We start from the raw sequence: 23,039 nt of genomic DNA, 5'->3' as shown, positions 1-23,039 counted from the left end.
ACAAGTCCCTTCCATTTTTCCACAGTACACGGCAGCACCGTGGGCATGGCCACAGTGCGCACGGCTGTGCCATGCCTGCAGCAGCGCCATGCACGTGGTCAGCAGCGCTCTGGCTCTGCCTGATGGAAGCTTGCCTGACACCTTGTTTTAGGAACTCTCTCAGCTCTACACTTGGGGACCATCTTAAACAGCAAGGTTGCCAACAGGAAAAAACAAAAATGTGTCAGGCGTCAGTAAAGCACTTCAAGGACAGAACAGTGTGGGCGCTGGGTAAAGAGCTCCACTCAGGCGGAAACACACACGCCAGGCTTCTCAAAATGGCTCACACATCATATGCACCAACAAATGACCGAGGTGCGTCTAGAGTATCGATTGCGAGGTGACAAGTCCATCCTAGAAAGTAAATGAGTTTTCGAATGCAGAGTCCGTGAATGATGTGGATTAACTCACACGGCTGGAAAATCACGAACCTACGCCATTCGCCACGGCAGCAAAAAACAAACAAAAGAACTGGTGTGCCTCCCCTGCCGACAAACCAGATCTCTTGGGTGGGGCACAGACTCCACATTTCCCTTTCTCCAGGTGTTTTGGAAGCCTAAGGAGGGATCTAGTTGGCCATGGTGTGTGGCCACACACATTGCTTCCAGCGGAGTCCACCGAGCTTACGTAACGAGTTCGTTGTTCCTGGACAGACTCAGATGAGCACCAGTGTCCCAACATGATATGAGGCTGAGCTGAGCGTCTTCTGCATATCCTCACTTGTGCCTTGATTTCTTCCTTAAGATAACTCCCAGCAGCAGAAATGCTGGCCAGTTATACCTGTATCCCATCTTTTTAGAAGGCTGAGGCAGGGCAATTGCAAGCTGAAGGCGAGCCATGGCAACACAGTAAGACACTGTCTTAGAATAATTAAGCAAAAATAAACAGACCTGCGGAAGCTTCATTACTCTTGCAGAGGCCCTGGGTTTGATTCCCAGCACCTACAGGATGGTTCACAGCCTCCTGTAACTCCAGCTCCATGGGACTTGATGTCCTCTTCTGGTCTCCTTGAGCACCTGCGCACACAGGACAAACACCACGAATACAAACATATAAAGTAAATAAGTAAATCTAAAAAAAAAAAATTTAATTTAATTTAATTTTTAAAAAAAGACTGTTCGGTGCTAGAATGCTGATCGAGCTTACACAAGGCTCTGAGCTCAATCTTTAACATGCAGCAGGGGCATGTGCCTTGTATAGTGAATTTATAAAAAAAAAAAAATAGCACAGAGAAATTTACCCTTTCTCGCTATAAATCCATGTCAATGAGAAGGATTTAGTGTTGGAATTTCTCAAAGTGACATGGCCCACACTGGTCCACTTGGTTCCCATTCTGCCTCCCCCCCCCCCAATGGAAAGAGGAGAGACCAGCACACTTCCCCGGCCCATTGCTGTTGTCCAGGGACAGCAGCCCCTCAGCTCACTGCCGGGTCCAGAAGGGTTGAGGGACAGGCCTTGGCTCAGACAATGGGGGGGAATGGTGGGATGCTGTTACTCCACGAACAGCATCCTCAAGGTTCCATGGCTGATTTTTTTTTAAACCAACTTAACAAAATCTGTGATGTTGTTTTCAACAGATGGAGGAAAGTCCATTCTGAAAAATCACCTCGACCAGAACCCCCAGCTCCAGTGGAACACAACAGAGCCCTCCAGAACGTGCAAAGATCCCATAGAAGACATCAACTCCCCAGAGCAGTAAGTGCTTTCCCCACAAGAACTGCGCGCAGCCAGCCCTCGGGATGCAGAGGCAGGACGATCGCTGTGAGTTTGAGGCCAGTCTGGTCTACAGCGTGAGTTCCAGGACAGCCAAGGCTATACACAGGGAAACCTTGTCTTGGGGGAAAAAAAAAAAAAAGACCCCACCCAAGAGCACAGCTGTCTACAATGTGCACGGCAGTTTCACAGCTATTATTTCATCGAGGTGACCCATAAAGCTCACCCAGTGCTTGAACTCAGTACTGTCCAACATTGAATCCCATGTTCCCTACCAGAGCACGCTGCTTTTGTTGTGTGCGGACTATAACCTTGTGAAGTCCATATGCTCAATAATTGAAACCTATTAGTGTCAGCCAGTTGCTGGGGACACAGCAGTGTCCCAGAGACCGCTTCCTTCATCGATCCCCTATCTTATAGAGTCTCCATTCTATTTGGCAGGCTAACTACTTAATTAAAAAGGCAAGGCATAGCATGCTCATAGGTGCTTTGGAGATAAATGAAGGAGGGAAGGAGACGGTCGTTTTAAATCAGGTGGGTCAGAGAAGAAATCAAAGGCCCGTACATCTCAGCTCTGTCCCCACCAGTGAGTTCAGCTCATTCCAGCATGTTGGAAGCAGGGGGTAGATATATAAACTCTGACACGTGGCTTCTGGGAAGCGACAGGCAGACAGGAACCAGAAAGGGCAGGCAAGCCACCCAGGCCATATGATGTTATTAAGTTATCAGGCCAGCAAATACCAAGGCTGGCCAGCTTGCCCTTCAGAACAGCGCCGGGGCTGCACGGCACTCACCAGCAGTTACTAGCCCACCGCCTCTCCCTGAGGGGAACCCGTGAGTTCCCTGGACTGCGCTCAGGTCCTGGCACTAGATGGGTTCCTGCCACGCATGTGTTGACTGTGGAAAGGGGAGCGGGATCTTAGCAGACAGGAGAATGGCCTGGTCCTCAAACTGTAGGGTCCACCCCATTCTCCTAGGCAGTCTGCCTTGCCCAGGCTGCTTAAACGGGCACCTTTTCCTGTATCCAAGTGTATTCTTCAGTTCCCCTTTGCTCAGCCAACAGCATCTTGCCCCAAGAAATGATTGTGGCTGATGTCACACACATTCAACTTAATTTCAAAGTGAAGCTGTTATCAGTCCCTTGGGTCCTCAACCTGCTGGCTTTAGTTTCCCTGTATCCCAAAAAGAAATTAAGAAATATAAATTAGGTAACTGAAAACAGACTTTTTTATAACTTGGCCAAACTGAAGAAAGAGCCCACTTCCTCGCCAATGTGTTGGTGGCTGTCTGGGGATTTGTGAAAAACTCTAAGGCAAAGGCCAGAACACATGCAGCTTTAGCTGTGAGACAGTTTAGCCATCAGAGAGGAAGGTGACCCCCGTCCCAGGCTCCCTCCATCGTCTCTGTTCTCACCAAGGAGAGCCACGGATGCTTTTCTTTCTACGAATTCAGAATGTCCGGTCTAGCTCCCAGGACTCTGGCTTATTCTCAGCATGAAACTACAAAGTTTCCAGCATTCTCTTCTGTGAACTTTGGTGCATCTGAGAAGGATTTCTGAGCAACAGGCCCTTGGGGGAGTGGGAGGTACATTGCGTAAGTGCCCACACATCTCAGAAGCCATCATGCCCTGAGTAAACTCCAGGGCATACCCTGCTGGGATTGAGTGCCTGTGCCACAAAGCCACGGGACTCCACAGAAACAAGGCCCCAGCCTTCCTGGTTCTGCTTAGCTGTTAGGGAAACTAAACAAGCTGTAGACACGCTGTGCTTCTCTGTGCCTTTGTAACGGGGGTAGCAATGCTTTGCTCTTTGCTCCCTGTTTTTTTCTTTGTGAGGCTCTCGGTTCAATTTGGTTTAGGTTGCACCTGAGAACCTGGATACCGAATGTAGCCGGGGAGACACTACCGTGCAAAACCCAGCAACAATGCCACCGAGGGCAGGGAGCCAGGCCTCGGCAAATTCTCTATAGCGGCCTTTCTAGAAGTGAAAGCAGCTGACCAACCTGCTGGTTATTAAGGCTTTAAGGATGTGGCCAGGAGAGGAGAGCCAGAGGACAGTAGCTTTCCCCCTGTCATCCCTCGTCCATCGGGAGCACGCAAGCACTTCTCCCACTGCTGGCTCACCCCCATCCCCAGCTTCACCAGGCTTCTTTCCAAGAGTTCTGGGGACTCTGAGGAGGAAGGGACTCACTCCCAGAGAAGGCAGCACAAAGAGGGTGATACTTAAACTTGGTCGGGAGCTCCAGAGAAGCGTGTTCCAGATGGGAAACACAATCACCAAGACACGGAGGAGTGCCCCAAGCAGGTTGTCAGGGAAATGAGCCTCCAGAGGGCAGGACTTGCAGAAAAAAAGACAGAAGATTCACCCAGAGCAATTGGAGAGACTCTAGGGGCCTTGAAGGTCACAGCCACAACAGGGGTGTCCTTTTCCCCTTCTATGACTTCCCAGTGTTGGGATGATAGGGTTAACCACCAAGTAAGCTGAAAGGAGCCTATGGGGAGGAAGGGGCTGCTGGGTAGAGCAGTGGCAGAGGGCAGGGAGGAGGGGCCAGGCAGCTGGGAAGCCTTTGGGGGCCCGGATTGAAAGCCACACCACACAGAGGCTTCTGCGATTTGCCATGAGTGTTGTCTGTGTGTGAAGCATTGCTTAGGTTCTCGTAATGCTATGCGTTAGCTGCAGCAGTCAGCGAGCCTTGACTATGAGGGATCAGGGAGGGGGCAAGATGCAATCTTGTTCCTTCTACTCTTCCTGGCTATCCCCAAGACAATCGTAGGTACCTGTGAGCCCCTGTCAAATGCCTGCTTCACGCCTGAAGGCTTAGATTATTGAACCAACAGATCTTGGATTTAAAGGAACACCGACTCCTACCCTCAGAATTTTTTAGCCAAAGTGGGAGCAAGGAGCGTTCAGGAGAGCAGCCAGCCCTCACTAACTCCGCCTGTCTTCCCTGCAGCATCCAGCGCCGGCTGTCCCTCCAGCTTCCCATCCTGCACCACGCCTACCTCCCGTCCATCGGAGGCGTGGACGCCAGCTGTGTCAGCCCCTGTGTGAGCCCTACCGCCAGCCCCCGCCACAGACATGTGCCACCCTCCTTCCGAGTCATGGTCTCGGGCCTGTAGGGGTGGGAGGCCTGGGGCCGGGGCCTCCCCGGGGACAGCACCATGCTGGGCCAAGGCACCTGCCACCGGCACACTGACAGCATGAAGCTGGGCACCGCGCTGCCTCACCAGACTGCTGGAATGGCGCTCAGGCTGAGAGGGACTCGGCACCGACCTCGAGCCTTACCTGTGAAGGTCTTACTCTCACGAGGGAGAGGAATGGCAATGACTTCTCCTTGGTGTCTGCAAAAAGGAGTTGGGATGTCTGAAACTTGCAAAAACAAATCAAACTCTAGACCAAGGAGAGAGGCCTCAGACTCCAGCTATGCTCGCCAAGCGGCCAGAGCAAGGGCTTCGCAGAAATGGCCCTCCGCGCTCTGCACACATCATCGGTGGTGCCCGCCCCCACACACCAGCCCTTCTCCACTCTGGGGGAGAAGGTGAGCAGGGCCACCAGGTCCCCAGCAGCTGGCCCGGCCCACTTCGGCCTCCCTGAAACAGGGAGTCAGCAGGAAGGGCAAACAGACACAGCCCGCAGGGCTGGGGGACCAGAGCAGGCAGCTGCGCATGCTCCCAGGGGACATCCATCAGAAGAGAGACGTTTGTTACTCTCTGAGAAATTGCCACACATTAACACAATACCACCCGTTCTGGGGACTGTGGGGATTCAGGGCACTGCACTGCAGACTCGCTCCGCAGTGTGCAACCGGCAGTCTGTCATGCACCCACCACGTCAGCCATGTCCGTGTGTTGAAATTTAGGGTTCCCGGTAATAAGGGGAACCACCTGAGCTAATCATGGAATGTCTGCTCCCAGAAAACATGATAAAGAAAGATTGTGCACTTTAACCTCTCCCATGGGGGCCCAAGGGCTGCTGGGATTTTTTTTTTTTCCCCTACTGACTTTGTTTTTGACCAAAGTGAATCAGGGGCATTCTGCTAAAAGTCATCCCTGTGTTCCAGAAGAGAGGGCTGCTGGCCCAGGGCTCCCTGGCTTCCAGAGGTAGCCTTCCAGTGCCCCTCCAGCCCCAAACCAGGAGTGCCCACCTCGGCTGTCACTGGGGTGGTCAGTCAGCAGGCTGCTTCTCATCCATCATGTCATACTTCCCTTGTAATTGAACCCCAAAGAGCACCGGCCTCAGTCCCTTCAGACTCCCTCTATGACCTTGGGCAAGTGTCTCTCTGAGCCTCAGTTTCCCCTCTGTAATAGACTGGGGTTGAAATAACACTCATCCTGCCTACCTCACAGGGTCACTCTGAGGATGGACGCTTGATCTCATCCAGGAGAGCTTTGCACTGTGAAGCAGCTCAGACCTGTGAGGTATTAGTGACTACAGCCTTCAGCCCTTCTACAAGCTGAGGGTGCGGGTTCAGCCCAGAGAAGCTTCCTGCAAGGTCCTCTACCCAAGAGCACCCAGCAGGAGGGAGGCTCAGGACTCTTCTGACATTCCTTGGCAGAGGTTCATTCTTTGCTAAAGGCCTGAATGGCACCGTCCAGGGGCGTCTGCACAAACGAGCGGGTCGCTCACCCCCTAAAGAATCCAAAAGGCAGCTTCAACAGGCAGGCAATAATCTCCTCTAAGACCACTGCAGTCAGGAGCACACTGCTGTCAACCACCAGTCTGTGACGAAAGGGCCCACGGGAATCACCATCGCCAACATTTCAAAACATCTACTTCACGTAGCCTAGCTCTCCTGTCCCCTCCCTCAAAGAGAGGTTACGGAGGTTCTGTAGCTTTTAAGGGGGAAAAAAATATCAACAGATCACAGGTCAAGTTGATGTCACTCTCTGTTTAGGCACTAAAACTCCGTGTTGTCACTGTGTGTTAACCAGTATTTCCTTGCTTTTTTTTTCTTTAATTTCACCAAAACCAAATTTTATTTTAAAAACTCTCATTAATTTTTTTCAAAGGGAAAGAGATAATTAACTGTAAATAATGTATACAGACAAAAAAAAAAAAACCTGTAGAACTATTACTCCAGCATAGCAGGAAAACAAAAACAAAAAACAAAAGTTTTGGATTGTCGGAGGTGAGCGTGTGTCTGTAATCCCTTGTGACTCCGAACCGTGCTTCGTCTTCTAGGTTAACCCACAAAACACATCTGTCTACTGATCCTGTAGCTTCACCCATTTTTTTTTCTAATTTCTCTGCAATTAACAAGCCCCACAAAGTGATTCTGGCTATCTACTAATTCTGTTCTTTTATATGCAGCAAACACACAGTCCGTTTCCTAGAGGCTTCCGCCCGAGGGCATCTTCCAATGATGTTAGTGCACACACACACACACACACACACACACACACAACTGCTTTCAATTAGACCGGAACTGGCAGAATCAAATGTAAATGAAGAGTTTCTCTCACCGCACTGCATGGTACCAATTTTTAATAAATTGTTGCAAATTTGTTTTTATGAATAAAAGGGAAAAAATTCCTGTTTTTTTTTTTTTTTTTTTCCTTTTAATGCCTACTCTTCCCAAATGGGAAGTGCTGTGGTCTGAAACTCAGGGCCCTCAGAGGTGGTTGCTTCATTTGCATTCTATTGACATCACAGAGGAGTCTGCAACCATGTGACCCCCAACTTTTATTGATTGATTGATTTACTATTTATTTCTTTTTAGATTGGGTCTCACTCTTCTGCCAAGGTTAGCCTTGATCTCACAATCCTCCTGCCTCCTGCCACACCCAGCTTGACCTCAATTTCTGTTTGTCTCAAGGGTAGGAACCTGACCTAAGCAGTCAGGAACTTACTCTGCAACAGAAGAGAAGAACTGGGAGCAATGGGATGAAGGGCTGAGGCTGACAGAGTCCAGTCCTCAGAGCATTGTTTCCAGAGGCCAGCGGCACCCTGCATCTTCATCCGCTGCTTGGTTACCCTCCTCAAATCCTTGAGCCAGCCCCTCTTGTCTGGCTTAGCTCAAACTGGATTGTGTCCCCAGGTTTCCCCTGTAGTCCTGGATGCCATCCAAAGGCTGTTTGGACTCTCCATCTTCCAAACCCTCAGCCTGCCACTCCAGCCCATTCTCCAAGTCCTCTTCTCTGGGCTGTAAACTCTGCCCTCCCTTACACATGCATGCTTTCGCTGTCTCCTCAGACCCACACCATGGGCTCCTTAGGGTGGGAATCCTGCCTGCTCCCTCCTGGGTCTCTTGAGCAGCCTTGTTCCTTCCTAGGAATCAAACAGACTCTGTAGCTTTACAGAATTAAACATATGTGTTCATTCTGAATGCTGGGTTTGGAAGACAGAGCCTGGGCTGAGGGTGCCAAAGCAGCTTGGGGAAGCCCGAGACCTGGACACCAGGCATGAGCCTAAAAATGGGGCGTCAAACATCCTAAGAGATCGATCCCGAGGCAGGAGTGTCGCGCACGTGGGATCCTCCATGACGCATCTGCATAGAAACAGACGTCCTGAGTCCTGACCTGGGAGAGGCCTGATCCATGCCCTTGATCACCTGCCCTTTGCCAGGGTCTACACCAGGCACCAGTGTGCTGTGGTCACAGAAGTGCCCTCGCAGACTGTTGGGAGGGCCGTTGAGACAGCACCAAATAAGCACATAGGCCAGACTGGAGAGTCGGGACTTGCTTTACAGAGACATAATCTCCAAACAAGACTAGCTTTCAGGACTTACAACTGCACAGTTCTTCATCAGTGCTCCCATGATTAACCTAATACATTGCTACCCTTATCGTGAGACTCTTACTAACTTAAACCATAGGCTTAACATTTTAATTTTATACGGACGGGCTCTGCAGCTAGTCTTTATTTTTAACTATGTATTTATTTTCTATGTGTGCAGTGTTCTGACTACATGTATGCATGCGACACCAGAAGAGGGCACCAGATCTCACCGTAGATGGTTGTGAGCCACCATGTGGTTGCTGGGAATTGAACTCAGGACCTGTGGAAGAGCAGCCAGTGCTTCTAACCTCTGAGCCATCTCTCCAGTCTTGCAGCTAGTCTTAACACTTAGATATGAGGAAAGCAAAGTAGTCAGCAAAAAAGACAAAGAAGAGCCAGGTATGGGGAGGGAGCTGGCACCCCAGCCGCAGTATGCGCTGGCAGCTGGGGCTGCCTCTGATCCGTTGACTGTCAGAGATTCCCACCTGCGTGTGATGCCGTGGATTTATGTCTCAAACTCACTGGTGGTCGCAGATTTCCCTTGGCTGTTTGACCTCCAGACACTTGTTCAACATCTCTGAGTTTCTGGTGTCACATTTGTAACTATCAGAAAGCTCTGGTGTCCAAAGAGGCTCGTGCAGGTGATCGTGTGTAGACACCTGTGCTGCTGCCCACAGATGAGGGCGAGAAAGGGACACTCTTCTGGAAATGCAGCCAACACCATCCGGCCTCCCAACCACGGAAAGTGTCACGGGTGCCTCATCTTGGTTGTCAACCTCACGTACCTGGGAAGAGAGACCCTCAACTGAAGGTGGGTCGTGTCTGTGGGACATTGTCTTTATTGCCCCACAATGATGTAAGAGGACCCAGCCCACTGTGGGTGATACCATCCTAGGCAGGAAATCCTGGACAGCATAAAAGGGTAGCTGACTATGACCTAAGAGCAAGCCAGTAAGCAGTATTCCTTTAGGGCCACCACTACTAATATCTAATTTATTAAGTATACTAGTCTTTTTTAAAATTACTAAAACAGAATTGCTAGTTATGAATACTTTATGGAAGAAGTTTGGGGCTGGAGGGATGGCTCTGGCTGCACAAGCATGAGGATCCAAGTTCAAATCTCTGGCACCCACATAAAAAAAACTGGGTGTCTCTGTGAACACCCGTAACCCAGTGCTGTGGGAGTGGAGACAGGATTGCTGGGGCTTAACCCAGCTCTAGGTTCAGGCGAAGACCCTGTCTCAAGAGAGTAAGGAAGACAGTGACAGAGCAGGCATGCACTGTCCTCTGGCCTCCACAGGCACAAGCAAGGGTACGTGAGCACACACACACAAAAAAAAAAAATAAAAAAATAAAAAAAAAACACACACACAGACCACTGCTTGGGAACCATCTCAGAAAGGGAGGGGAAAAATAGAAGGACTGAAAGAGTAGCCGAGTGCTGGGAAATGCTGTTTTCCAGACAGCTACCACACTCAGGAACTGTGAGCTCTGATCAGACTCTGGGTTATTATGCAAAACAGAGAGGACACAGAAGGAGGTGAGGGATGAGCTGTGAGCTCCTGGTGGGAGTGGGAGAGGGGATGGGTGTGCACGTGATCGAGATGCTTTTGTTAGCTGTGCGTGGTGATGCACACACACAAGAGGCTGAGGCGGGTGGATCTCTGTGAGTTCAAGGCCAGCCTGGTCTACATAGTGAGTTTCAGGCCAGACAGGGACTACAAAGTGAGGCCTTATCTCAAAAAAAAAAAAAAAAAAAAAAATCCTTGTTTACATGTGTGAAATTGTCAAAGGAATGAAAGATGCTCTATTTAAGAGGGGAAAGAAGGGTTGTTTAGCTCACATTTGGAGGGCTAAGACTGTAGGACTGGACTGTCCTATCTGGTCTGCTTCTATTTTTGGTTTTTCAAGACAGGGTTTCTCTGTGCAGCCTTGGCTGTCCTGAAACTCCCTCTGTAGACCATGATGCCCTCGAACTCACAGAGATCTGACTGCCTCTGCTCCCTAAGTACTGGGATTAAAGGAGTGTGTCACCACGCCTGGCTCTGGTCTGCTTCTAAAGAGGGCTTTCTTGGTTGAGTCACAACATGGTAGAGAAGTGGAAAAGGATCTGCCTGAGTGGAGAAGGAGGCCTCCCTTTCTACCAACTCATTCTCATGAGATCTCAGTCACTCCTGGAGACCGGGATGAATGCCTTCCCAGGGTGATGATGCCCCATAGCTTAAGCACCTTCCACCACCCATATCTGACCTACTAGTACATGAGCCTTTGGACAGCAAGCTGTTCTAACAAGCATCCAAAAACGTGTGATGCCCCAGAGCCACAATTCTCAAGAGCCTAAGTACAACAATAAAAAATACTAGCGAACCGGGCCAGGAACACTGTGGTGACCTTGATGGCAGAATGAACTCTACTGTCAAAGCTTCAGGAGTCTAGTCACTAGCAACTGACCCAAGGGCTCAGCTACGGCTTAGGAGCAGTTCGCTTGGCTACGGTTGCTCTCCGCTGCCGTGGCTGCCCTCTTGTTCTCCACACCCATAGCCGGATAGTTCGGGAATACTCAGGAAATACTCAGAGACTTTGTGCAGGGAAGACAATTCCATTTTCCTCGGCTAGAAGTCTGATGGGGAAACCAGGAGTAGGATCCACACACTTGGAAAACATACAGACAGCTTTTTTTCTTTTCTTCCTCTGTATGGGTGTTTTGTCTGCATCTATGTCTGTGTGTGTGTGTAGCACCCGCGGGGCCCAGAAAAAGGCAGTGACTGCCCTGGAACTAGAGTTCCGGATCACTGTGAGCTGTAACAGTGACTTTAGTCTTTTTGCCGTTGTTTGTCCGAGAAAGGGCCTCATATGACCTTGAACTCACTATGTAGCCAAGGGTGACTTTGAACTTCTGATCTTTCTGCCTCCACATCTCAAGCAGTAGGTTACAGGCATGCACTATCAGGCAAGGTTTACGGGGTGCTGGGACTCGAGATCACAGCTTCGTGCATGCTAAGCAAGCCCTCTGCCTGCCGAGCTGCACTCCCCAGCCGTGACTTATGTCATCTCTGTAACGTTACCCACAAGCTAGATACAAACTCATGCTGAGAGCCTTCACGGAAAAGCCAAACAGATGTGCAGATTAGGCACAAACAAAATGACTAATCCAGCTTAAAAAATAAAAGTAACCACCTTAATGTGGAGGGCTAGATGTGGTTTCCTGAGGAGCCCAGCTTGGCTCAGGGATCGCTCTGAGCTTTCCAGCCTGGTGTGAAGCCTCCATTATCACATCGATTTTCTTTATTTAAGCCGAAGTGAACATCTCTGACACAGACCCCCACGGGAAGTTTAACTCCGCTGTACGTGTGGCTGCCCCGACCAGGTAACATACAGTAGCAACTGGGACTGTGGATGTCAGTGAGCCCTCAAGGCTGAGGCTGAGCCTCGCTGGCTCAAGATACTTAGCTCTCACACCACCCTCTCCCACACGAAAGCTCCCAGCTCAGAGGATGAGTGAGTCCTGGGTCTCACAACCACGATGTGAGGTGGGAGCATGGACACCCAACTCAGTGTGTCCTCTTATGTCCAAAAAAAAAGCAGCTAACTTCATATAGAAATGAAAACTTGCCTTTTCTTAGTCTTACAACGAAGTTGCAGAAGCCTGAGGTTGACCTAGGGTGAACCCTAAGGAGCTTCATGCTCCCTCAGGGAGGCTGCCACACTGTGCCTCAGGGAAGTTTTGATGGGGAGTCTGTAATTACAGAGAGTGCCCAAGGGTCAGCCCTCACAAGTTTAATTGAACTCTCTCAAGTCTACCTCACTGTTCCTTTTTCTTATAGTTCTTTGGACTACATCAAACATGAAACTTTCTCGGTTCAATATCTCCCGATTCAATCACTTCTTGTAGGAGGCAGCACCTGTATCAGGGAGCAAGAAACCATCTTTCTGAGGAGAACTGTGTCATGGGAGTGGGCAAGCGCAGTGATACCCTGGGTGGGTCAGTGTGTGGATGGCCTCTGGGCCTGCCTTCTCTCTGGCTTGCGAGCCAGGCCATTCCTTTGTTTGTTTAGGAGGAGGCAGCTCTACGAGTGAAAATTAAGCCAGTTCTCTTAAAACTGTTCACTGCTCTTTATAGATCTTTATGTGGCAAGACAGTGGTTCAGGTTTTGGTTTTTGTCACTGGACAGAGGGACTGGTTTCTGTCATCAACTCAGAACTCTCTGAAATCTAGGTAATGGATGATTAGGAGTGACAGTAAAGAAGGCCTGCTATTCTGTTCTGGCTGGGTTAAGGGCCTCTGATGGCACCTGCTTCCCTGAAATAGGTTCTCTGAAAAGCTTTTCTGTTCTTGAGCAGAGCGTGGGCATGTCAGAGTTCCCCAACAACTGCATTGTCCCTATCTATACCTTAAATTGAGAAATAAACAGCTGAGATCTTGAGTCCAAAAGGAAAATATTGAAATAAAATATCATTAATGTAATTTACCATGTTTAATTTGTGAATGCATTTTATTGAGGAGGAAAGGTTGGAATAATTCATCCAAATCTAATCATAATAATAAATGGTTTCATTTCATACTCTAATTCAGTTTGTATTTGAGTCAGAAATCCCAGAGGGTAGTAATTAATTGCAGAGTTTAGTTTTTCTCAATTAAAAACAGTCCTCTATTAATATAGTGTAAAATATCAAAATTTAGAATTTAGGTTTAAGGTATCTAATGGCTATCTTAAGGTTTTCCTGTAAACTCATTGCACACTGGAAATGGAATTGCTTTCAAAAGCCTTGGGCAATGAAAATGTGTCATGTGTAAGACGCACTGAGTGTTGTAAATAAAACAGACCATTTTGGTATTTTTTTTTTAAGGCAGCTAGCAGCAGATAACCCATTATGGTTATTTATTTCAGACTGTCTTGAGATAAAAACTTACCTTTTCTTAGTCTTACAATGAAGTTGCAGAAGCCTGAGGTTGACCTAGGGTAAACCCTAAGGATCCAGGCCCCAGACAGAGAACCTCTGGCCCAGGCCTAGGGACTATGGGGAAACTGAGGCCAGTCAGCAGCTTAGGGCCATGCCTGTCAGATGCACAGAATAGTCCCTCAGAGATCCACCATGTGGGTCCCAGAGATTGGAAACAGATCGTCAGGCTTCCTGGTAAGTTTTACCCTTAAACCAGCCCATTTAACTGAGACAGGATGTTAGCCTGTGACTCTCAGCCGTCACCTGAAAACGACAGTGCGAGGCTGTGTGCAAGCCCACCCTCTCTCCTGGCACCTCCACCCTCATAGCTGCCCTGTAGCTTGGCAGCACGTGCGAACAACACACAAGGCCGTCCGCAGGTGGCCTGGAGACTCCCAAGAGGGCACAAGAACTGACTGCTGGGATGTGAAGCTGACTGAGGGCCCGGAAGCTGCAGCGTGGCTCTGTTTCCCACTGCAGGTGCAGGGCGGGCTCCTTCACACCAGAGGACTGCGTTCTTCTTCATATCTGCTGACTTCTAAGAGAGCGCTCTTCTACTTAGTTCTCTAGCTAGCCTGGGACAGAAACAAGAGAGTTTGAACACTGGCCAAGTGAATGTTTGCTGTTTCCTACTACCTCAAAACCAAGGGTTTCCCATCCTCTCTCAGAAAACGGCCTTGCTGCATTGCTTCCAAAGAAGACCAAGAACATAAAACACAAAAGTCTAGAGTTTTTCATTGCTTTGTGACATGAAATGAAGTCTGAAAAGGGATAGAAGTATTCCACGTTTTCTCATTCTTTAAAATACTAAATAAGGGGCCAAGGACTGTGGCTCAGTGGCATGACCCTTGCTGGGCATGTGTAAGGCCTTGAGCTCAGTCCCCAGTATTAGAAAGAAAAAGACCTAAAAAGATAACTAAACTGGGCATCGCGGTACACACCTGTGGTCTGTAATCTCAGCACTTGGGTGACAGAGGCAAGGAGGATCAGAGGCTCAAGGTCATCATTGGCTACACAGCAAGTTTGAGGCAGTTCTGTTGTTGTTGTTGTTTGAGACAGGGTTTCTCTGTGTAGCCTTGGCTGTCCTGGACTCACTTTTGTAGACCAGGCTGACCTCAAACTCACAGAGATATGCCTGCCTCTGCCTCCCTGAGTGCTGAGTTTACAGGCCTATGCCACCATGCCTGGCTGAGAACTATTATTTAATTTTAGTACTAATAATTTACAAAGTTTGACTCTTTCTGGAATGAAATATTTTGCTCAAGAAAGAATGAAGACATCAAGACAAAGCCACTGCAGGGGGTCTTTGCAGTTGCAGAGTGATGAGTCCTAGGAAGCCTCTAAACAAAAAAACAAAAAACTCGAGTACCAGCAAGAAGGCACAATAAGTATAGATACTTTCTGCTAACCCTGACTATATGGATTTAATCTCCAGGGCCTTGTGGTTGTGGTTGAAGAAGAGAACCTAGCTCTTGAAAATTGTCCTCTGGCACACACACACACACACACACACACACACACACACACTAAATAAATATATAAATAACTGTAAAAAAATAAACTATATGTGTATATATGTATACAATACAAAAATTTATTTATTTATTTATTTATTTATTTATTTACTTTTTAGATACAAGGTTTCTCTGGTTCGCCTTGGCTGTCCTGGACTTGCTTTGTAGACCAGTCTGGCTCAAACTCACAGAGATCCACCTGCCTCCGCCTCCTCAAGTGCTAGGATTACAGACGTGAGCCACCAATACAAAATAGAAGACAATTTTAAGATTTTTTTTTTTGCAGAACCTATTTCACATTCATAATTCAACATGGAATATAAAATGAAAGCGTGTTCATGTGTGCAACATCAGGTAGTTTTCTCAAGGTTCTGTGGCCAAGTGCTGTGGTTGACACATGCAACTGAATCTCCATTATGCTCAGTCAGGTGAGATTTGGCTGCTAGCACCACTATTTGCTCCAAGCTCCTGCCAGGAGGTATTGCAAGGAGCCCATCCTGTCCTCTGAGGTCCCATCATGTCATGAGCACACATGGTTCTCGGTCCTCCATTTCCAGAAACCATTACCTCATTCAACGTTTTACAGAACCGCCAGGGACATTGATTTGCAAAGGATGTATGGCTTTAAATAAGTTAATTTTAGAAAGGAAGGGAAGGAAGGAAGAAGAGAGAAAGAGGGGCCAGAGAGATGCCCAGTGGCTGAAGGCATTTACTATCAAGTTTAATGACCTAGTTCAAGTCCTGACAAATGATTTCTGCAGGTTGCCCTCTGACCTCCGTGCATGTGTTCTCTCTCACTCTCGCTCTCTCATGAACACTCACACACCACACATACACAATACATGGTAAAATATTTTGAAGCAAAAAAGTGATATTAATGAAAAAAATAGATACATTAGAAAGGGAGTGTGATACCCAATAATTTTTTAACGTATTTTCAATACTACTGTATAATCACATGCATGTAAAGTACTCCTAGTCCATAATAGAAAAAGAGAAAATGACATAGAAGAAAACTTCAAGGGGCTAGAGAGATGGCTCAAAGGTTAGGAGCACTGTCTGCTCTTCCAAATTGTCCTGAGTTCAATTCCCAGCAACCATATTGTGGCTCATAACCATCTATAATGAGATCTAGTGCCCTCTTCTGGTGTGCAGGCACACATGCAGGCAAAACACCATATACATAATAAATAAATAAATATATTATTTAAAAAAAGATAAGTTCAAATAACCTCAAGTTCATTTTCAGGTAGTTCTCTCTACAAAGTGAAATGTACAGTAATTATTTCAGACATAATGTTACAACTTTTTGCTCATATCTTCCTCAGTTATTTTAGCTTACTTTAATTATTTTGCTTGATACATCTGGACCATGGCCAAGGTCATTGGAAATCTCAAAAATGTTATCAAGGCAGCCATGACTATTGTGGGGAAGGAGAGAGAGGGCTGAGAACTGTCTAAACAAACACAAAATGGAGTCAAAGATAATACCTTAGCCACTTTAGTGGTCCTGGCTGTCCTGGAACTCTCTTAAGTAGACCAAGCAGACCTTGAACTCACAGAGCTTGCCTGCCTCTGCTTCTCCAGTTCTGGGATTAAAGGTGTGTGCCACTAGGCCAAACTAAAATGTACGATTAAAACACATAATACAATTCTGAACAGGAATATGTGATTTAGATAGAAGGTTTCCCTGGATTTCACTAAATAAATGGGGGTGTAGGTATACTAAAGGCTTTTAAGGGGTCAAATTAGCGGCATGTCTGTTTGAGATACATTATGGGTAAAAGGTGGCACGGGGATGCTTTTAAGAACTTGTAAAAGATTGTAGAAAAGCTTTGTAGAAGGGCAGTACCTACAAAGGCCACAAGGTGTCGCTTTCTGACAAGCTCCTGTTTACAGCTTATCCCATAGCAGATGACATTTTGACATAATATAACCAGAAACGCATGCATTAGAATAAGGGGCAAGCTATACCTCTAGATCAACGGGGAGGCCCTCCTGTTGTCCCTAAACATACAGCATAAACTTCTTTCCTTCCCTCTTCCCTTTTCCCCGGAGCAGGCAGAGGACATTAACATTCCGTGTCTGCAGCAGGTGTTAGGATCCTTGTTTTTAGGATGTAGAACTAAGGCCGGGTGGAGGGGGCGGGGAGGGCACTGCTAAAGGGAATTCTGGAGGCCAGGTTTCCTCATCCCCAACACCTCATGGATTGTACATCCAGGGTACTGCTGCTTTTATAGTAGAGATGGCTAGGTGCGGGGTTTTACTACTTGGAGCTTTTGTCTCTCTCTCTATCTATCTGTCTCTCTCCCCCTCCCCTCCCCTTAGATTACTGGTATGTATTCCTCCTAACCCCTGTTCTGGAAACTGCAGAGTCTAAGATGAAGGAGCCCAGCTGAGGTTTCTGGCTTGCAAATGGCTGCCCCAGCGGGATGCCATCTGCACCTTGGTCTTCTGATTTAACCCATACAAAACGTGACAGGGAGACCCGGAAACATATGAACAGCAAGCTTCTAGAAGCCAGACCCCCGATGTGGGTCTTTGGAGCCTCAGCCATGAGTTCTAGAGCAGTTCCTCTTCTGGCTCGCTCAGCGTAGGCTCAGTCATTCCGGGCTGCTGTAGGACTAAGTGCTCCATTTTCTGGCTGGACAAAATGCCCAGAAGCTTCTTTCTCGTCCTCACACATAGCCGGCGCAGCTGCACGGTGCCAAATACGCCTCCTGCTGCCTTCTTCGTTCCTGCCATTGAATCCCTTCACAGCCTCCAGTTTGAAATTTAATTTAGAATATTCTAAACTAAGTTTTGTGGTATGACTCACATTTATGCTTATTCAACATGGCTTCCAAGAAATTTCCTGGTGTGCTAAGCCATTTTGAGCTGCTTCTAGGACCAGTTCCCAAGGAAGCACTCATTGTGAGGTGGGGGTCGGGGGTTGTGGGTGCTGTGGTTGATAAACAGAAACCAATTCCCTCACTGTTCTGGAGCCTGGAAGTCCCAGGTTGAGGCGTCAACAGGGTTGGTTTCTTTGAAGATCTCCCGTGTGCCTGTCTTCTCCTGTGCCCTCAGATGATCTGCCCATTCCATAAGGCTCTTCATATTAGATTAGGTTGTTTTATGTAACTTAACTCTCTAAAGCCATCTTCAACACAGTCATTCTGAGCCACTAGGGGGCAGGCTGTCTCATGGATTTGAAGAGACGACATAATTCGACCCTCCTTGCGCGCTGGAAAGCGAGAAGCCCAAGTTGTTTCTTGGAGCCCTCCCATGAAGATGACGCTATTCCAGGCTGTCCTCACACCCGTGCCACGGGGCGTTGGGTGAGATACATAGATTCAGATACACAGATTTTTTGAGACAGAATCTGCTGTACTCCACTCTGGCCTCAAATGCCCCTTATAACTGAGGTTGATCTTGGACCTCTGTCTTCCGACCTCCACCTCTCAGCTGCTGGGATTACAAGAATGTGCTCCTATGACTGGTTTATGTAATACTTGGATGGAAGCCAGGGCCAAGACTCTGAATCCAGAAGTCTTGAGCATGCTAGGTGGTCATTCTACCAACTGAGGCATGTCCCCAGCCCTACATTTCTTTTTTAAGGCTGCCTGAGGAGATTGGCTCAGCAGTTAAGTCAGTTCCCAGCATCCACACGAGCAGCTCACAACTGCCTGCAGCTCCAGAGCCCAGGAATCCAGTGCCTCTGACCTCTGGGTACAACTACAACTGTGTGCATGTCTGTGCATGTCTACACACAGACACATACACATAATTACAACAAATAAGTCTTTTATTTTCAAAGAAAACTTCTCAATTACCCTGTTTGGATGTGACCCCTGATTGTTCAGCATTTATTTCATGGCACTGGAGACTGAACCCAGGCCCTCATGTGCGTGGGAGTGCTCACGCACATTTGCTGGGCAGATAGATGCTTTACACCTGAGCTACCTCCCCAAGCCCTGGGCTGCTTGCATAGCCTGAGGAGTGTTCGGGCCAATCACAGCCCAGGAGAAGTGTTTTCCTCTGGCTAATGGTTTGTCTGCGTTATCACCCAAGAGCCTGGTACGAAGTGTCTCAAACAGCCCTAATTAGGACTGTGCCTTCCAGAGACACGGTCATCTGCGACAAACTTTTCTTCAATCCTTCCTTCCTTTCTTTCTTCTTTTGCCTCCTGCACATGTGGGGGGTGTGTGTATGTGTGTGTGTGTGTGTGTGTGTGTGTGTGCCCACACTCGTGTGCATGCTTGCATAAGTGTTTGTAGAGGCCTGAGGTTGACGAGCATCCATTGTCACTCCTAAAGCTGCTACCCTCAGGTGTAGACACAGTCTACCTTGTTAAAGGACAATAAATACTCACAGCAGTCTCATCTGTGACTCAGAGTAAATTTTTTTTTTTAAAAAAGGCCTAAGGATACAGAAGTTTAAGTTATGAAGCTTCTAAGAAAATGTTGTTTGAGGGTCTAGAGTTTTAAGGTTGTTAGATGCAAGTTTTAAGGTTGACAGATGTAAGTTACAATGGTTGGAAGGTCTAAGGTGGTTTAAGGTATTCTGAATAGATCAAAATGCTCCATATTTCCTACTGTTGCTACGCTATGGTTATATTAACTGTCCAGAGCTCTGACGTTTATCACTAGAGCTCTGATTTATTAATCCAACTCTAATAAAACACTCCACATTCCACTCTATGATCCACTACCATGGTTCCAAGCTCAAGATTTTAAATCTCCTTTGGTTTATCTTTTAAGTATAGGCATATAGACATCCAGTCTTACGAACAGAGAGAAGCAGCCTCTCTTCCATGATATGTAACCATACTAAAAGTCAAGATCAAGTGAGCTTTTGCCCCTTCTATGTTGCCGGAGCCTGCCGGCAGAGTCAAACAGTTCTTGAGTCAGGAGTGAGGACTGAAAGAAAATTAATAAACCAACACACTACACATGGGATCTTTCCGAGAGGGCTCCAGTAGAAAACTAGTCCCCCAGTTTATTCCAATAATCCCTTTCTAAGCAGAGCAAAGGCACCTCAGTACAATGAATGGGCTCACAGAGAAGTCAAACTCTTTTACCTCAACCACCTGTCTGTGTGATCCTCACGTAAACAAAAGCTGTGAACTTGACAAGATGTCCCACCTGCTGTCTCCAACAAAAGGAGGTAGACTCGGCAAAACATTTTGCTTACCACTGACTCCAGGTGAAGGCCAGGGTGAAAACAGGTCTTTCAGCTGAGATCTAAATAACAAAGCAGCCTGACAGACCAGTGGCTCCCCACACTATGTCATGAAAGGCTTCTGCCTTTCCTAAGCTAAACTCGCCTCAAAGAATGTTAATGTTGGGTTAAAATAGCTTTTAACCCAAGGCTATTTCCCCAGCCTCTGCTACACTATAACACAAAGGTGTATGTCTACTGCCTTTTTCTACAATATATATTTCACTACAGATAACAATGGTGATGCTAACATGTCTAATGTTACCTCCTTTGTAAAACTTAAGCGGGATTCTTATTATTATTCTTATTATTATTAGTTACATTTTATTAACTCTGTATCCCAGCTGTATCACCCTCCCTCATTCCCTTCCAATCCCACCCTCCCTCCCTCATCTCCTCCCTGCCCCTTTCCAAGTCCACTGATGGGGGGACCTCCTCCCCTTTCATCTGACCCTGTTTTATCAGGTATCTTCAGGACTGGCTGCAAAGTCCTCCTCTGTGGCCTAGCAGGACTGCTCCTCCCTTGGGGGTTGGGGAGGTCAAAGAGCCTGCCATTGAGTTCGTGTCAGAAATAGTCCCTATTTCCCTTGCTAGGGAAAACCAATTGGTTACTCAGCTACTACAGGCTACATCCGAGCAGAGGTTCTAGGTTATATCCATACATAGTCCTTGGTGGAGTATTAGTCTCAAAAAGACCCTGTGCCCAGATATATTTGGTCCTTGTGGAACTCCTATCCTCTCCACGTCATACTAACTCCCCCTTCTTTCATATGATTCCCTGCACTCTGCCGAAGGTTTGGTTATGAGTCTTGGTATCTGCTTTGATACACTGCTAGGTAGAGTCTTTCAGAGGCCCTCTGTGGTAGGCTCCTCTCCTGTTACTTGTTTTCTCCTACATCCAATGTCCATCCCATTTGTCTTTCTAAGTAAGGATTGATCATCTTACCCCAGGTCTTCTTTCTTATTTATCTTCTTTAGGTATATAGATTTCAGTATGTTTATCATATCTTATAGGTCTATATAAGTGAGTATATACCATGTGTGTCTTTCTCCTTCTGGGATACCTCACTCAGAATGATCTTTTCTAAGAGGGATTCTTATAAGCTACAGAGAATCCGCCTGAATCCACCTCTCAAATGGAATCCAGATAAGTACTGCCAATCAACAGCTTAAGTTTCCCACCTATTGCCTGTCCAGAGGATGGAATTTCTCCCCCTTTCCATGGTTTTGGGACTTCCCTTTCCTAACTACCCAACTGCTACATTTCTGCATTCAACACCAGCTGATTCACCAGCCTGGTTGGCATCAATGCTTCCTAAGGTTCTCACCAACCTACATCCAAATCCTTCATCTAAGAACTTTTCCCTTGGGTGAGATTCTCTCACTACCAGCATCATGGTTTCTCTCTCTCTCTCTCTCTCTCTCTCTCTCTCTCTCTCTCTCTCTGTCTACAAAATCCTCGCACTAGGTAACCATGTCCACTACTGGCAACTGTGCCCTTGGTCTCTGGCCAACACTGACAAAGTGTTGGAACAGATTGTACCACACCAGTCTACTGAATCAAACCTTGTTCTTGGGATGCCTTGACAGGTCACTGACTCCTACCTGCCAAACAAGAATGGTCCATTCACCCGCTCCTCCAGATTCTCCTCTGGGACACCTCCTGGAGAATTTCAGATTTCCACACCTATTGCCCACTTTAAAGGCTTCTAAGTTTACAGACCTCTGCAACCACACTTAGCCTCAGTATCCATTAGATGACAGATCCAAAACAAGACCTTTTTAATTACTGCCAGTGATTGGGTAAATGGAGTTTCCCTATGTTCAAGTCTCTTCTTCACTCCAAAACCTTCCCTCTGCTTGCTCTCCCAAAAAGTTTCAAATTCCTAAAAGGAATTTTCTCCTTAACCTACTTTGTCTTCTGCCAATATGTATGTTCCAGTATCCTGCCAGACCCAGGTGTTTTCTATCTCCAAAACAGCAGCCAAAGCAGCTGCCCACAGGTGTTCCAATCTAACCTTGCAGAGTAAGTCAAGCTGAACCTGCACTTTCCCTCACAGCCACGAATGTTCTCACAGGTCCTGGATAGCATCAAAACAGCCTACTCTTCCTAGGCTTGGCCAACATTTCAGCCTTTGGCCCCCCTATCGCTACCCCAGTGTCAGCAGGTAGTATCCAAAAAAGATTCTTCACCCGTTATTCTTTTATTAACAACAAAAGGCTGGAATGGTGTGCTTCAGGCCTGGGATAAACAGCTCCAGGTTCTCCCAGCATTCCTTAGTCCCTATCTGATGCAGTGCATGGCTGGCAAGCCTCACCCTCTACCCTGAACTCTCCAGGCAAGGGGCATTCCCTCCTCCTCACCATGTAATCTGGACATTTTGGTGCTTTTTACTTTTTTCCCCTCTCTCTCCCCTTTCCCCCCGCTCCCCGCATGGAGAGCAAGAAATGACCTACATTTATATACTTTAACTTGCCTTAAATGAGGAGTCCAATGTCCTCATTTTTTAATTATAGGAAAAGGGGAAAATGTCAGCGTATAGGCAGCCTGCTTCTGGGTTGCCTAGTAACCTACGATGTCATCATGTGATGCCCGCCAGGCATGTGGCAGACACATCTGGCAGACACAGTTCAGCTGCACACCAGATATAAAAGGACCAACCTGCCACCTCTCTTGCCCTCACTGCTTCGGTCTCTCTCCCCTTTCTCTGTTGGGGCACCCCTCCCCCATCTCTCTCTCCCTCTCTTTACCCACATGGCCCACTCGGGCCCTAACTCCCTTCCCCCCAAATAAATCTCTTTCATTTCAGATTTCTTGTATGTGGTAAATTTTGGTAAGAAGTTTTTAATGGGGCTTCTGCTCACCCACTTCTAATTATTTACAATGGCCACATCTCCTTTTAAACTATCATGTGGG

General features: G+C 47.4%; 1 protein-coding gene across 1 annotated transcript in view; it reads left to right on the top strand.

Annotated features, from left to right (window-relative positions):
• Gabbr2 (gamma-aminobutyric acid type B receptor subunit 2) overlaps window positions 1–7,282 on the top strand; it is a 325,955-nt gene extending 318,673 nt beyond the window's left edge. The window contains exons 18-19 of the mRNA XM_060379878.1: window positions 1,617–1,734; window positions 4,705–7,282. Of these exons, the coding sequence (XP_060235861.1) occupies window positions 1,617–1,734; window positions 4,705–4,870 (284 nt within the window). The 3' untranslated portion in view covers window positions 4,871–7,282. The remainder of the gene's footprint in view (window positions 1–1,616; window positions 1,735–4,704) is intronic.
• The last annotated feature ends 15,757 nt before the right edge of the window (window positions 7,283–23,039 follow it).

Source organism: Meriones unguiculatus, chromosome 3 (assembly GCF_030254825.1).
Source record: "Meriones unguiculatus strain TT.TT164.6M chromosome 3, Bangor_MerUng_6.1, whole genome shotgun sequence".
In the NCBI taxonomy this organism is placed as follows: domain Eukaryota; kingdom Metazoa; phylum Chordata; class Mammalia; order Rodentia; family Muridae; genus Meriones; species Meriones unguiculatus.
The sequence above is the reverse complement of the archived record's forward strand: the minus strand, read 5'-3'. Positions and strand labels throughout refer to the sequence as shown.